Below are 13465 nucleotides of genomic sequence, written 5' to 3'. Positions count from 1 at the left end.
AAAACCAAACAAAAAAAACACATAGACCAGGTAATGCAACATCTTTATTGAAACTCTTGAAGCAATATCACTTTACAAACTGAGAGTGTGGGGAGCATCTTTAAAAAAGTACCAAAAGAACAATTTTTAGAACCAAAATGAATTAGTGTGAACAAAACAGTGGGACAGAAAGAGAACTCCCAATCTTGGACCAGCTGTGGCAGGGATTTGAGTTTTATTTCATAAAAAAAAGAAAGAAAATAAATTAAGTCTTTCAAGTTCACAGGTATCTGTTAGAAACATGGGGTAGCTTTAAAATCTTGACGGCAGCTTTTCAGCTTCCGTTCTGAATTACTGAATAATTTTCTCCATTTTAACATGTCAGAGTTGGCATTGTATGATCAATTCCAAGGAGGAGACAGAGAGGGGGGAACAAGGGGCAGGACATATGCACTTCAGTATCTGAATGTTCACTGTGGTCCAAATATAAGGTCAGTTTACAAGACTTAAGACCGCATGGCTTGAGTGTTTCCTCGAGCGACCCCTCGAGTCCCTTGGCCAGCGCCACGTTTATTATAGTTCTGTTGGTACCCATCCTGTGGAGAGACAGACACAAGGATTAACAACAAGACTTTGACAAGAAATCTCATACATCAACAGTATGGACCCTTTTCACATCTCTAGGGATCTCAGAAGTGAAAGTCATCATAACTGGGTAAACTTATAATGGTGAAGGGAAACTACAACAAATATCATTTTGGTGTTTGCCCCAATAGCAAAAAAGAAAAATCCACAATCGTGTTTCTATGACAATCAAAAAGACAAAAAATAAATAAAAATACTGATTTGAGAAAGTGATTCCGTTGGTCAGTGTTAACCAGTTCTCTAACTATGCATAGATAAGAAAACACAGTATATCGTTATAAAAAGATATGTAATATTTAAATATTTGTAATATTTATAATGTTAATAACTGTAGAAACATGTGACAGTCTGCGAAAAGGGTTCATTCTGAGGATGAGTTGAGAATAAATCTCACTGTACAAAAACATCAAATATACATCATCATCTTACCCGCTGATAGCTGCCGTTGGAATAGTCGCGCGGCGAACTGAACTGGGTTTGTCCATATCCAGCGTTTGCAGCATTTGAGAAGGGTGGGCGATAACCATCATATCCCCCTGAAATTAATAGGAAACCTCTAATTACTCATCCATGATGATTTGAATGATCTTCCAATGAAACTGCAGTCACGACGATGTTCTGTACCTCTGAAACCATTGGATGGCCCTCTGTAGCCGTTGATCATGCCACGCGTGTTACGAGGACCGCCACGAGACATCCCTCTGCTGTTGTAGAAGGACTGAGACTGGCGGCTGAAGCCGTTGCCCTGGACCTGGACACCGGGCTGCTGGGACATGGGCTGGTGGCCAGAGGGGTTTGGAAGTGACTGGTCTTGAGAATGGAAGGCACCGACCACTGTTAAGACACGATAAAACATACACATTTATGTAAGTGTTTACATGTATAACATACAATTATATCATAATAGACATGGATAAAAAGCTTAAACATTAACGTGTGCATGAATATTAAGGTAAACAATTAGTAAGTATTTTGTTAAAACAACAAAACAGCTAACTTAAACTGTTTATGAGGGTACATGTATATTGGTGGGTTATTAAATATAATAATAAATAACTGCTATTATTATTACTAGTATTATAGACAACTAAAACAGCTTAAACATGTTTATGTGTGTACATATACATTGGTGGGCGACAGAGACTTAAAAATAAAGTAGTACCGTTTTCAAAAGTTAGAATTTTAAGGCCCATAAAGAGTTAAACCCCCCAAATATACACGTGTGCACATACATACAGCATAAGCTAAAAACATCATGAATATGGCGGTGGGGTGGGTATTAATAAAAATAATTACTTTTATTAATTTATTATTTACAGGGATAAAAGCTGAATCAAACATGTTATATATTGTATACTACTATTACATTTAGTGTTGCCACAATGACATTATGCAGGCCTCAGGAAATAGTAAAAGTTCATATTACGGGCTCCAGGGCCGCTTGCTTTCATGGGCCACATGTTGAGCAGTGCCGATGTACAGGATTATACTGATCTGAGGGATTCTGAAGATTTTCCTCACCAGACTGGAGCGGCTCTGGCGGCATGTCGGTCTGCTCCACAGGGTGCTGCGTCTGGCCATTAAAGCCCTGGTTGTAGCTATTCTGGTATTGGCTGGCCAGCTTCATTGAGTCCGTATCATTAACTGGTGGGACAGGCGCATTAAGGTTGAACACCTGTCAGGAAGAACCAATTGAGTATTAGTGAACATGTAATATAAGATTATTACCTGGTTTCACAGACAAGTGTGAATAAGCCAAAATGCATGTTTGCGCTGTTTTAACTGAAAGCAACTTGCACTGACATATCTTAAAATAGGTCACTGCCATTGTTTTGTCTCAAGCTGCACATAAGTAATGTTTTTTTTTTTTTTTAAGGCATGTTTATAAAAGCTACTTAAATGTTAGGCCTTAGTTGTAATTGAACTAAGGCCTAGTCCTGGCTTAACCTAAGCCCTGTCTGTGAAACCAGGTCAAAGAGTATCCAACCCACAGAGCTTAAGTCTGACTGATAAGACCAGTTTACAGTGTTCTTTACATCTAGTCACTTTCATTCAGGCATGTTACCGTTTGCATGGACTGGAACGGGGCTGCGTTGACATTGATGCCGCTGCTGTGTAAGGGTTTGGATCCAGGCTGGATCACCTGGGTCTGGGAGGCAGGAGGGAGCTGCTCTGTCAGGGGCATGGAGGCCTACAGAGGACAAATCATGTTTAGATGCCAAAAATAACTTACTGCACACTTTGTGCAGAGAACCGTAGGTACATTAGAAAGCTCATATTGTAGCCACATAGTGCCACTTCAATTCAAGAAGCGATTGGAGGTTTGACAACTTGCCTGACTGGGATCCATGGAGTCGGTCTGTGGTCGTGGATCCGGTGTGTGAGAGGACTGATACATTGGGGGAGGTGTGGAAAAGGTTTCTGGTGGAGAAACCATGGAGATCTGCAGAGAAAGTAAACTGTCAAGCTTGTCTTTACACAAATATAAAGTAATTGATCTCATCTTGGATTTCCAGAGAGTTCAGCAAACTCCTTTTCATCCAGAAAAACTTGGCTACACTCACTTGTGTGGGTTCAGGCTGAATGCCAACAGCTGGAGGCTGTGCGAGACGAGACTCTGGGAGAGCTGTAAGAAACCAAAAGCCCAGTGTGTTAGGGTGATTAGAAACGCTTAACCCACACAGGCCCTGATATACTCCTGGCAAAGTTAGCTTGGGGGAAACTACCTTTTCAGATTTTGTTCAAAAAGACGACAACAGTTCAGTTTGATTTTGCTTTAAGTATATCTGGACATTAATGCAAACTGTACAACCATGTGGTGCAAGTATTAACGTACCTGGTTGACACACCATCGGAGGCATCTCCATATTTGAGCCTGGTTTCATAGGTTGGGCCAATACAATTGCCGGATCAAGAGACTGTCCGTCAAAATCAAGCATGGAGTCCTGGGAAACAAAGGGCTGTTTAGTATGCATACGAACATATGGCAAAAGAACCAACCTGCAAAAGAACCCACCTGCATGAAGTTGTATGGACCCTGCATCTGCGCCATGAGATCCTGAACCACCTGCTGTCTAACCACAGGGTCTGAAGGGGGTGTTGGAGTTACTGTGGTCAGTGGGTGGGGTTCTGGGACGACAGGGGAAGGGGTGGTTTGAACCGGCTGCGGCATGGAGTTATTCACCTGTGACAGACCCAAGAAATGAGACCAATTACACACTAATCCAGTGAAGGGCTGCACGCTGTATTGTTTTAGCATCGATGTGCACATCCGCGATAGTCACAAACAAGAAAAAGCATAACATGATTATATTGGGTCCGTGCATTTGTCTTAAAGTGACAGCAGCCTAATATACTGCAGATGTTTGTGTCACCAATGTTATATACATGTTTCTTAAACTTCCCAATTTTGGTTATTTTAACCAAATAAAATATTTTTAGTTTAGTATTTAAAACCAATTTTTTGTTATTTTAATTAGAATTATTATTTTAGTTACTAATCAATGGAAAATATTTGTACATAAATAAGAAGGTGTAGGGGAGGCTTTAAATATTGTTGTGGACAGTGTGGAGCTTTGGACTTAAGGTTGAGAACCACTTATACACAAATCCATACCTAATATATTAAACAAGGGACAAGTCAATGTAATTTCTAGAGCAGCTTACCTCGGTTTCCGCACTCCATTCCTCCCTTTGCTCCTTGTCGCCAGTACTGTATGTGCTCTCCGAAACAAACTGCCTATTTACAAACTAGAGAGAGAAAACAAAGGGTCAAGAAAATGATTGGTAATCAGGAAGAAATTGAACTTAACCTTTTTAACTGTACCCCTCAGAGAAAGACTGTAATTTAGTTTGTCTAAACTCGTTTATTCTAGCACACTCCATGAGACTATGTAGATGAATTTGCAAAACACTGTTATTTCATTATCTTTTAGATATTAGTTTAATATTATATATTTTTTAATATATTTTCCATTTTTATTCTAAGAATGTTGCATTTTTTCTCTCATTCTTATTAGTTTGATTCACGTTTAAAAAGTTATTCATTTCTTTTTCAGTTTTTCCTATATAAAGTAAACTAAATTAATATGAAAAATGTTGCCTTGCCAACTATCTGTAACAGAATGTATTAAATATTATAAAATGTTATTTTTGTTAAATTATATTTCATTTCAAGTAATGAAAATGTTTTAGTTTACTAGAATCACACTAGTGCAAAATATGACTTCATCTTAGCAGCTTTGTGGCAATGCACATTACCTTCCCAAGTGTCACGCTTGAGGACCATTTACACCAAGACGAATGTTCAGAGTAAAAATAGTGCAATAAACATTTTTATTTGAATGAACGAGTGTTACAGTGTCACTCGTTTTAAGTAGAGGCCCTCTAAACTCTTTTTCGCTTAACTGCAAAGAAACCAATAAGATTTGAGCTTTTGGACACATACCCAGAGACGCTGATGACGTTACATAAAATTATGGCTTGGTAGCACTCAGAAGTCATGAGACTCATGCTAAGTCACAGTGAATATCAGAGGAAGAATCCAAAACAGACTCTCTCTGTACTTTTGTATTTGGTGTCGTCTGATAAGCAATATAATAAATACAAAAATCTGAACAGCTGTTTTTGGCTCTTGGACTTCTTTTCTTCTACGTGACAAGCAGAGGTCAAAAAAGGAAAGTTGGCCAGTGCGGTTTTGTGTATGGGGTAATTGTGGTATTCCTATCAGCACAACCTACTGTCAGAGAAAATTTGCATTTTCATTCAGCCTGTTTTTCGCATCGGTCTGAAAAGTGCATTTCTGAACATTTGTGTTGACGTGAAAAGGCCTTCAGTTTCAATAAATGTGCTTTTTGGACTGGGGAGGAACATCTGAGTTCAATTACATTAACATTTTCATAATACAATAAGCATTTATGTCAGAAGAGCCAGTAAAGTGATTTCTCAAATGTGACCCCTCAAAGCTTGCATTTCACAAGGCCTGCATTTAAGCAAGTTCTCACCTCTGTCGCCTCGATTGGAATGGGTTCTGCATACTCTTCCGTCACTTCACCCTCTGTTAGGAGACATAAAGGTCAATCTCTCAGAGATCACTCTAGATTGCAGCAGTTTCAGAATGAGTCACTCGACTGAGCAACATGAAATGAGATTTACCCGCATCGGGAGGGTGCTCCTCCGCTTCAGACGCTTCCACCGCAGCAGTCTGCTCCTCTTCCTCCGCGCAAACTCCGTTCTGATGAGACTGCGCTCTGTCAAAGTAGCCGCTCTGCAAAACCCGCTCCAACGTCTCATTCAGTGCTTTATCTGAGAAAAAAAAAAAAAAAAAACCTTTACTCTACCGTTCAAAGTTTAGGGTCAGTAAGATTTAAATTTTTTCAAAGTCCAATGCTCACCAAGACTCCGCACACTTGATTAAAAATACAGTAAAAACAGTAATAGTGAAATATTACGAGTTAAAATAACTTTTCTAATTTTAAAAAAGTAACTAATTCTGAGCTAAAATTACTCCAGCCTTCATTGTCACATGATCCTTCAGAAACCATTCTAATATGATGATTTGCTGCTCAAGAATCTTTTCTTACACAGCTTAATTTCTGTGGAAACAGTAATATAACTTTTTTTTTAGGATTCTTTGATGAATAAAAAGCATTACAGTAATTTATCAATTTAATGCATCCTTGCTGATTAAAGATACATTTTCTTATGCCTGAAAAAGGGACTACATTTGAAAGCAGAGTTACTAAATAGCCTAAATTAATGCAGAGGACCATCATACTGCATAGTAGCAGCCCAGCTGGTGCACAGCAAATGGATGTATTTATATGCCATGAGCCACATGATCTGCCACTGAATACCACAGACGGAAAGTGCTAGAAGCGGGAAGCTTTCTAAGGCAGGGCTTCTGTAGGTGATCGAATATTTACATGTCACAAGCGTTAAGCTATTCACCATATTGTGCAATGGTGATGAAATGGCAATGAAAGTAAGCTATTTTCTGCGAATGTGCAAGACTTCTGATTCATTAGCCACTACAGGCAAATAACTGTACAGTGCAGTAAATGGTAAAACTATTGTTGCCCCAAACCAGTGCAAAATGCTGTACAAAAATTTAAATATGCTTAATACCAGTTTGCATGCCACATCAAGCAGTATAACAGACTGTTTCTGTTCAGGTAAAATAGCTAGAAACAAATAAAACTGGTCTCAGACTCCTTTTGACATACATGTTGTGCCAGCTACAGGCTTGTCCTTCCCCTCCAAAAGTTCCCATAAGTGCTGCGATGCTTCTTGATACTGGTCAGACAACCTGTGTGAGAAAAGCAGTCCGTTATGAATATACTTTATCCAAGAGATGATCAAAAAAGAAACTCCAATGAAAAAAGCCAATATTTTGTGAGAATAATGACCATGTTCACTTTTGGGTGAACAAACCAATACAGCAATTATTCACCCAAAAATGATCACTCCATTTACTCACCCTCATGTTATTTTTCCAAACACATAAGACTATTGCCCATCTTCAAAACACGTTTTTAATGAAACCCGACAGAATTCTGTCCCTCCATTGAAGTGTTAAAGCTGGTGGTGTGGGGACTTTCAAAGTTCAAGTCAAGTAATCCATATGAATCAAGCTTGCTTGAAACAGAAACAAACTTCATCAGTTCTTGCATGATGTGCGAGAACAAACCGCATTGAGTCTGACACCCCACGTATGTGCGCTGATCTATATCTATACGTTAATAAACACCTAAACGAAATCAGTTCACATAAAGCAATCATATCTCTTCATAAGACTAGGATTAAACTGCTCGATTCATATGGATTTCAAACTTCAAAGTTATGGTGAAATCTGGACTTTCAACATAGGGATAGAAATCTTTCAAGTTTCATAGACAAACGAAAGTCTTTTGGGTTTGCAACGACATGAGGATGAGCAATTGATGACAATCTGTCCCTTTAAGCCAGTGTTTGTCAAATCCAGTCCTCGGGACCCAACCCCACAAGAATGTTTTAAGATTTCTTCCTATTAAACACATTACAGCAGCTGAGGAGTACAATAAGGTGTTTTCATTTAATATATCTCAAATATTCTGATAGGTTTGTCCGGGTTGCCTAGAGTTGAGAGAAACTATAAAATCTTGCTGGACACACATTACAATTACCATTACAAAGACGCTGGCAAACTTTAAACCATGCAATGCCCCAATGCAAAGTCTAAAATGTGTTTCACGATGCATCTAAAACAATTCAAGGAAACACCAAGACTTTGTTTGCAGCATAGTTTTCATTTGTGGATTCAGGATTAAATTGACAGTCTATGACAGTCACCTGATGTTTTGGTCACGCTCGGGCCCCACAAGCTTGTAAAACTCATCCAGGGAAGTAAGGTCACTCTCAGTTAGCAGTGAAGGTCCTCCGGCTCCTTGGAGAAGCTCTTGTCGCACGCTTTCATCCCCGAGTCGATCAAGGAGGAACTGCAGCTCCAGAACCCGTTTCAGCCTTTTCTGTTCCACATCTTCACGCTGGAGCTGCTCACGACGTGCCGCTTTCTTAACAGTCTTCTGGATCTATCCAAAGCAATGGAGCGTGAGAGACATTCTCACTGATTCATATAAACCAGGGGTGTTCAATCCTGCTCCTGGAGGGCCATCATCCTGCAGAATTTAGCTCCGACCCTAAATTAAACACACCTGATCCAGCTAATCAAGGTCTTACTAGAAACTTCCAGGCAGGGCTGTTGAGGCAAGTCAGAGCTAAACTTTGCAGGACAGTGGCCCTCCAGGACTAAGTTTGGATACCCCTGATATAACCATTCCAGTTAAGCAGTATTGGGCCTGATATGTACTCTTACTCATTAAAATGCTCCGATATCAACAACTGATACAACGTAGCGTGTACAGTAAAGTGCTTGTGTCCAGACAAAGAAACACTGACAGCAGAGCACAATGGATATCAGAGAAGGATGTCTATGAAGTAAATGTATCTAATTAACAGAATATTAAACAAATTAAATATTCATACTACAGCTGCTGTGCACGAGCCGATAGGCGAAACACACAGAGTGGATTGAGCGCACAGCGGCACAAGCTTGTCGATCGCATCCCTTTTTCACAGACATTGCTGGAAAGTTTGTAGTTCAGTCGGATATACGGCGAAAGTAAAACGGAGAGCATATTACTAATGCCTAGTTCACACTACACAACTTTAAACGTCGGCAGATCGCTGTGCTGTTTAGACGACATGACTTGCTCTGGAGTCACTTAACTTCTGTTGCATGCTCTTATTTGCCGATCGTTCACTCTGCACACATGCGCCACATGCGTTTTGAATTAAAACTAAATCATATATGTATGTAACAACATGAACTGTTAGATGATTTACGTATAATGAGTGGCTCCTTACATTATTACAGGAAGGCAGTACAGTAATCATGTCAATATTTCAATAAGTTTTCTGTGTGCAAACATCTGAAGGAAAAATTATCGAAATATTCACTGTGCTATTAAATTAAAGATAAAATATGATTGAGCAATAATATTAACAGTGAAAGTAACAGTATCTCCTACAATACCTTTTAACAGGCATAATTAGGCATGAAAATAACTCAAGGAAATTTCTATTTGCCAAGCCAACTCATTTAATTCATATTCTTTTGGTTTCTCTGGCCAATATTTTGAAAAAAATGCAATGAAAATACAGGTATCGGCACTTGGTATCAGCAAGTACTAAAAAATAAAGTATCAATAACTGACTCGTTCTGAAAAAAGCGGTATCAGTGCCCATCCCTCATTCCAGTGAATAAACTGTGGTACCTCAGAATATGAAGAGAGCAAATTCAATTTTCATGTACTCACTTCTTGACCCAATGCCAAAAAGCTCTTCTGCAGCTCCCGTGCAAACTCAAGGTTATGGATTACCTCCTGGTACTTAGACAGGGCTTCCTAAATTGATTATGAAAAAGAACAGATTTGAGGAAATCTGAAAACCAACTGATGGGAAAACAAAACATGCTTGCCTTGTTTACTTACCAGCTGGTCCTGGTTGAGACGTTCCCCTTTGCTGTTCCTGGCCTGATAATCATCAAGTTTGCTCTGCAAGATGACAAGTGAAACGAAAATATAATAACACAATATAATACACAAGTTCTGTAATAAAATGCCGAATTGGTCATCACAAGAACACGACCGAGATAAACCATCTGATCAGGTCATTCAGAAGGAGAATAGAGGTTTGTATTATACTACCGTTCAAAGTTTAGGGTCTGAAAGATATTTTGGCCTGGTTTCACAGACAGGGCTTAGATTAAGCCAGGAGTGTGCAGGAGTTTGTTTGTTTGATGAATAAAAATAAACTCTTTACTGTTTTTGATCAATTTAATGCATTCTTGCAGATTAAAAGTATTAATTTATAAAAAATAATACAAAAATTAGGAACCCCAAACTTTTTGCAATTATGAAATTTTCCATTTAACATGGATCAAGACAGGGGACTTTACTCCACAAAGCTGCAGCATGTGGTTGAGTTACGAGGAGATTATCCCATTTCACCAGGTCCATGGGAGAGGGCAAGTTCACTTTCCACAAATGCGCAATGTCGGAATCAGAACGGACAAATCACGACACCACAATTTTTGGAATTTAATGAAAGGTGCCCATAACTGCAGGTTAATTAATAAAATTACTAAAAAGCAATGACAGTCACAATTCACTTTAAGGCACGATGACAGTCATGATTTTTGTTTTCCATAAAGGCCCACTGAAGTGCCTTGAAACCCGCAGCATTATTCAATGTGTTGACATCATTTCCGCTGAAACAGGAGGACAGTGCAGGACATTAAGCAGCTACTCCCCTTTTTTAAACAGCAAATAGCGTTTTGTTTACATTACAACTCGTCCAGAGCCGTTGAGTTCAGTAAAGCTGCGGTTTCCTTCTAATCTTGAACTGTTCTCCTCCATATCGCTTTAAATACTAGCATTCTGTGCAGAATTCAAATGGGTTTGGTACGTTTTGTGGTCTGAGCAGACTCACGCGTAAGATCCGCTCTGTGCTATCGTGCCTCTGGACCAGAGCAGACTGTGTGGCGCTGCGGCTGTTTGCGTGACACTAACATGAAACCAGCCTTCAGTCACCCCAATGGAAAAATTGTATCCCCTATCCCCTTTATAGTGCACTATGTACCATTCACCATGTAGAAAATAGTAATTGTGTGAACAAATGACCGATTGCGGCCGCAGCTTCAGCAGCCATTTATAATGTAGGGGGCGGGACGCTTTAGATTCTAGAGAGCATTTGATTGGACAAAAAAAAAAGTGATGCAGAGTGATGTCGTCAAAACCATTTAGGCTATTCATATTGGCATAAGTTTTGAATGCTTAGGTCTTCTAAAAGCGAATTTTGTTATGGGTTTAGGAGCACATTAGCTTATAGTAACAGTAAGGCAAACATTCACATTAAAAATAAATAAAAATCTTACATTTTGATTTCATGGGGACTTTAACATCTACTTTTGTGTTCCACTAAACAGGTTTGAAACAACATGAGGGTAAGTAAATTACATTTTCCCTCATTAACTAAACATCCCTTTCTATATAAGCAATAAGCTAACAAGTAAAGCAATATGCTGCACTGTCTCACCGTTAAAAAAAGTCTCTCCTGCGAAGCTCAGAAACACCGCAGGATCCAAATGCGCTTACCGCCTGTCCTGAGGACACTCCTGTCTGTGACCCACTAATCTTCACAAACCCAGGCCAACACAAGCCTGAGACCATCCAAAACATCAACAACTTCACATGCGCCGACAATTTCCCTTTTTTTTTTTTTTTGCACGCTTTAGGACGCCATGTTAGCTTTATCTCCATGTGCGTGCGAAACGCAGTGATCAGAACAACTGACAAACCCTGCAGGAAATAACTTTGCGTTGTATCACGGATTGTCTAGACAATGTAAACAAGTAATAATATACATAACGTTTGTCGAGAGAACTGAAATAACGTTTGAGTGGCTAGCATGTGCTAAAACTACAAACACTAGCCGGTTAGCATCTGTGCTCGACGATACAAAGAACAGTGAAAGGGGCAACATTTTATAAACTTACCTTTACATTTAAGATATTGGTTCACACGAACGGTTTTAAATACATACAAGTAAGTTAGCGTAATGGTTTCATAAACGTTCAATAGGCCTGCTTAACCGCGTTAGAGAAGGTTCTCTATGGTTTAAACGGTTCATAATACATTATTGACATTTAAATACAACATATGAAAACCGAAACCCATTTATTGTCATTTAATAGTTCACACCATCGATGCATCCAATGGTGCTATGCGTTTTATTAAGCATCCAATAATTAATATATAGCCTATGGGTATATGCTTGGGTTGACATGTCACAGACTTGTAAGGGAAACTGGTACCTTTTTCTTTTCCATATTGCGCACTTTCTTTTCGAGAACCACCAGCACCTGCTTCATAGCCTCGGACTGGGTTCCAGTCAGCTGGTTGCTGGCTGTGATTTGGTTCATTATTCCGGGAGCGGATCCCAAGTCTGGGCTGGCAGACTTCACAGTCCTGGTGCCATTTGTTGCCGAGGGCATCTAATCATGGATAAAGGACAGGTTTAAAACTCTGAGCAAACCAATAACAACGCGGAAAATAAACGAAAATGCTGAAAACAGCCGTTTTGAATGGCAATGAGAGGATCATAATTCAAAACATAACATGTGTGATCGACGACCGTTTAATTTTCGATCATATCACATATCGCTATTTTGATCTGACTGACCAAATTGTGATACCAAGTGTTAGACAGTAACAAAATCATATACATTTAGGTAATCATATATTCAATTCATCCTCATAATTCCTTTAGACAACGAAAATATACAGACGAGATTTTTCAGCTGGTCATGACAGGGGCAGTAACAGTTAGGATTAATAAAATCCCATCTAAATACCTTATATATTTGTGTTTTATATAATAAATCAAGCTCGTTAAATGTAAACATAGAAGTAGACTGTTAAATTCCAACACATTGTCATAGCAACCCATTGTCCGCATTTCACACAGAAACTGCCCAACGGATCATCAGACTGTATATAACGTCGTTCACGTCAATGATTTAAGTCCATATATGTTCTCACCTTTATGCGCAATATGTCCACAAGGGAATAAAACAATAGTATGGAGTCAAATAAGCCGAAGCGTTGATTGTGTTGCTTTTATTTTCTCTTCTAATTTACTATGGGATCCGCCCCGCCGGCCTCACCGACAACTGAGAGCGACTGAAAGGCGAGGAAAAGGTTTATAATGAGGAAGGGCCCCGTTTAGAGGCGACCGCGATTTTGCCTGTAGCCAACTTACGTTTATTGGCAGCTTAACATAACGATTACAGCGAGTAATCAATATACAACAACAACAAAATAAAGACGAGTTATGGCACGTATAAGCAATGGTCGCGAAATGATAGAAAATACTAATAATTTATTCAGTTCAAAAGCAGGCACGCGCTGACCTCCTCAAATGGATTTGTCACTGAACGCGTGTGAAAACGAACTGGCTGACTTTATAAAAAAATTAATCAAAGGAGAATAAAACAGATTGTTAAAAATGTGAAATAGTTGTATTTTATTGTGGGGCTGTGTTTTATTTTATTTCGCTGATAAATAACAAGTATTTCTAACATCATGCTAAATCATCACCTCTTGGCTTCCGCAACTCTTTACTCGGTTACTGGGTTTAATCTCTTAAAATAACCAAAACAAGCTCTACGTTACATCATTAGAAGAGCACATTTAAAGGGATGGTTCAAAAATGAAAATTATGTCTTCATAACTCACCCTGA

At 39.1% G+C, this 13465-nt stretch overlaps 1 protein-coding gene across 1 annotated transcript; it reads right to left on the bottom strand.

Moving 5' to 3' along the window:
- Positions 1 to 26: 26 nt before the first annotated feature.
- caprin1b (cell cycle associated protein 1b) lies at positions 27 to 12907 on the bottom strand. Its single transcript, XM_084408812.1, has 18 exons — positions 12765 to 12907; positions 12038 to 12217; positions 9654 to 9716; positions 9480 to 9566; positions 7954 to 8192; positions 6849 to 6931; positions 5779 to 5928; positions 5628 to 5680; positions 4291 to 4374; positions 3641 to 3808; positions 3461 to 3569; positions 3189 to 3250; positions 2960 to 3067; positions 2690 to 2815; positions 2146 to 2299; positions 1249 to 1458; positions 1054 to 1160; positions 27 to 575 (listed from the first exon to the last, which is right to left on the bottom strand). Exons 2-18 carry the CDS (start codon positions 12215 to 12217, stop codon positions 486 to 488), a joined length of 2073 nt encoding a protein of 690 aa, XP_084264938.1. The 5' UTR covers positions 12765 to 12907; the 3' UTR covers positions 27 to 485.
- Positions 12908 to 13465: the final 558 nt, after the last annotated feature.

Source organism: Rutilus rutilus, assembly GCF_951802725.1.
Source record: "Rutilus rutilus genome assembly, chromosome: 5".
NCBI classification, from domain to species: Eukaryota; Metazoa; Chordata; class Actinopteri; order Cypriniformes; family Leuciscidae; genus Rutilus; species Rutilus rutilus.
The sequence above is the reverse complement of the archived record's forward strand: the minus strand, read 5'-3'. Positions and strand labels throughout refer to the sequence as shown.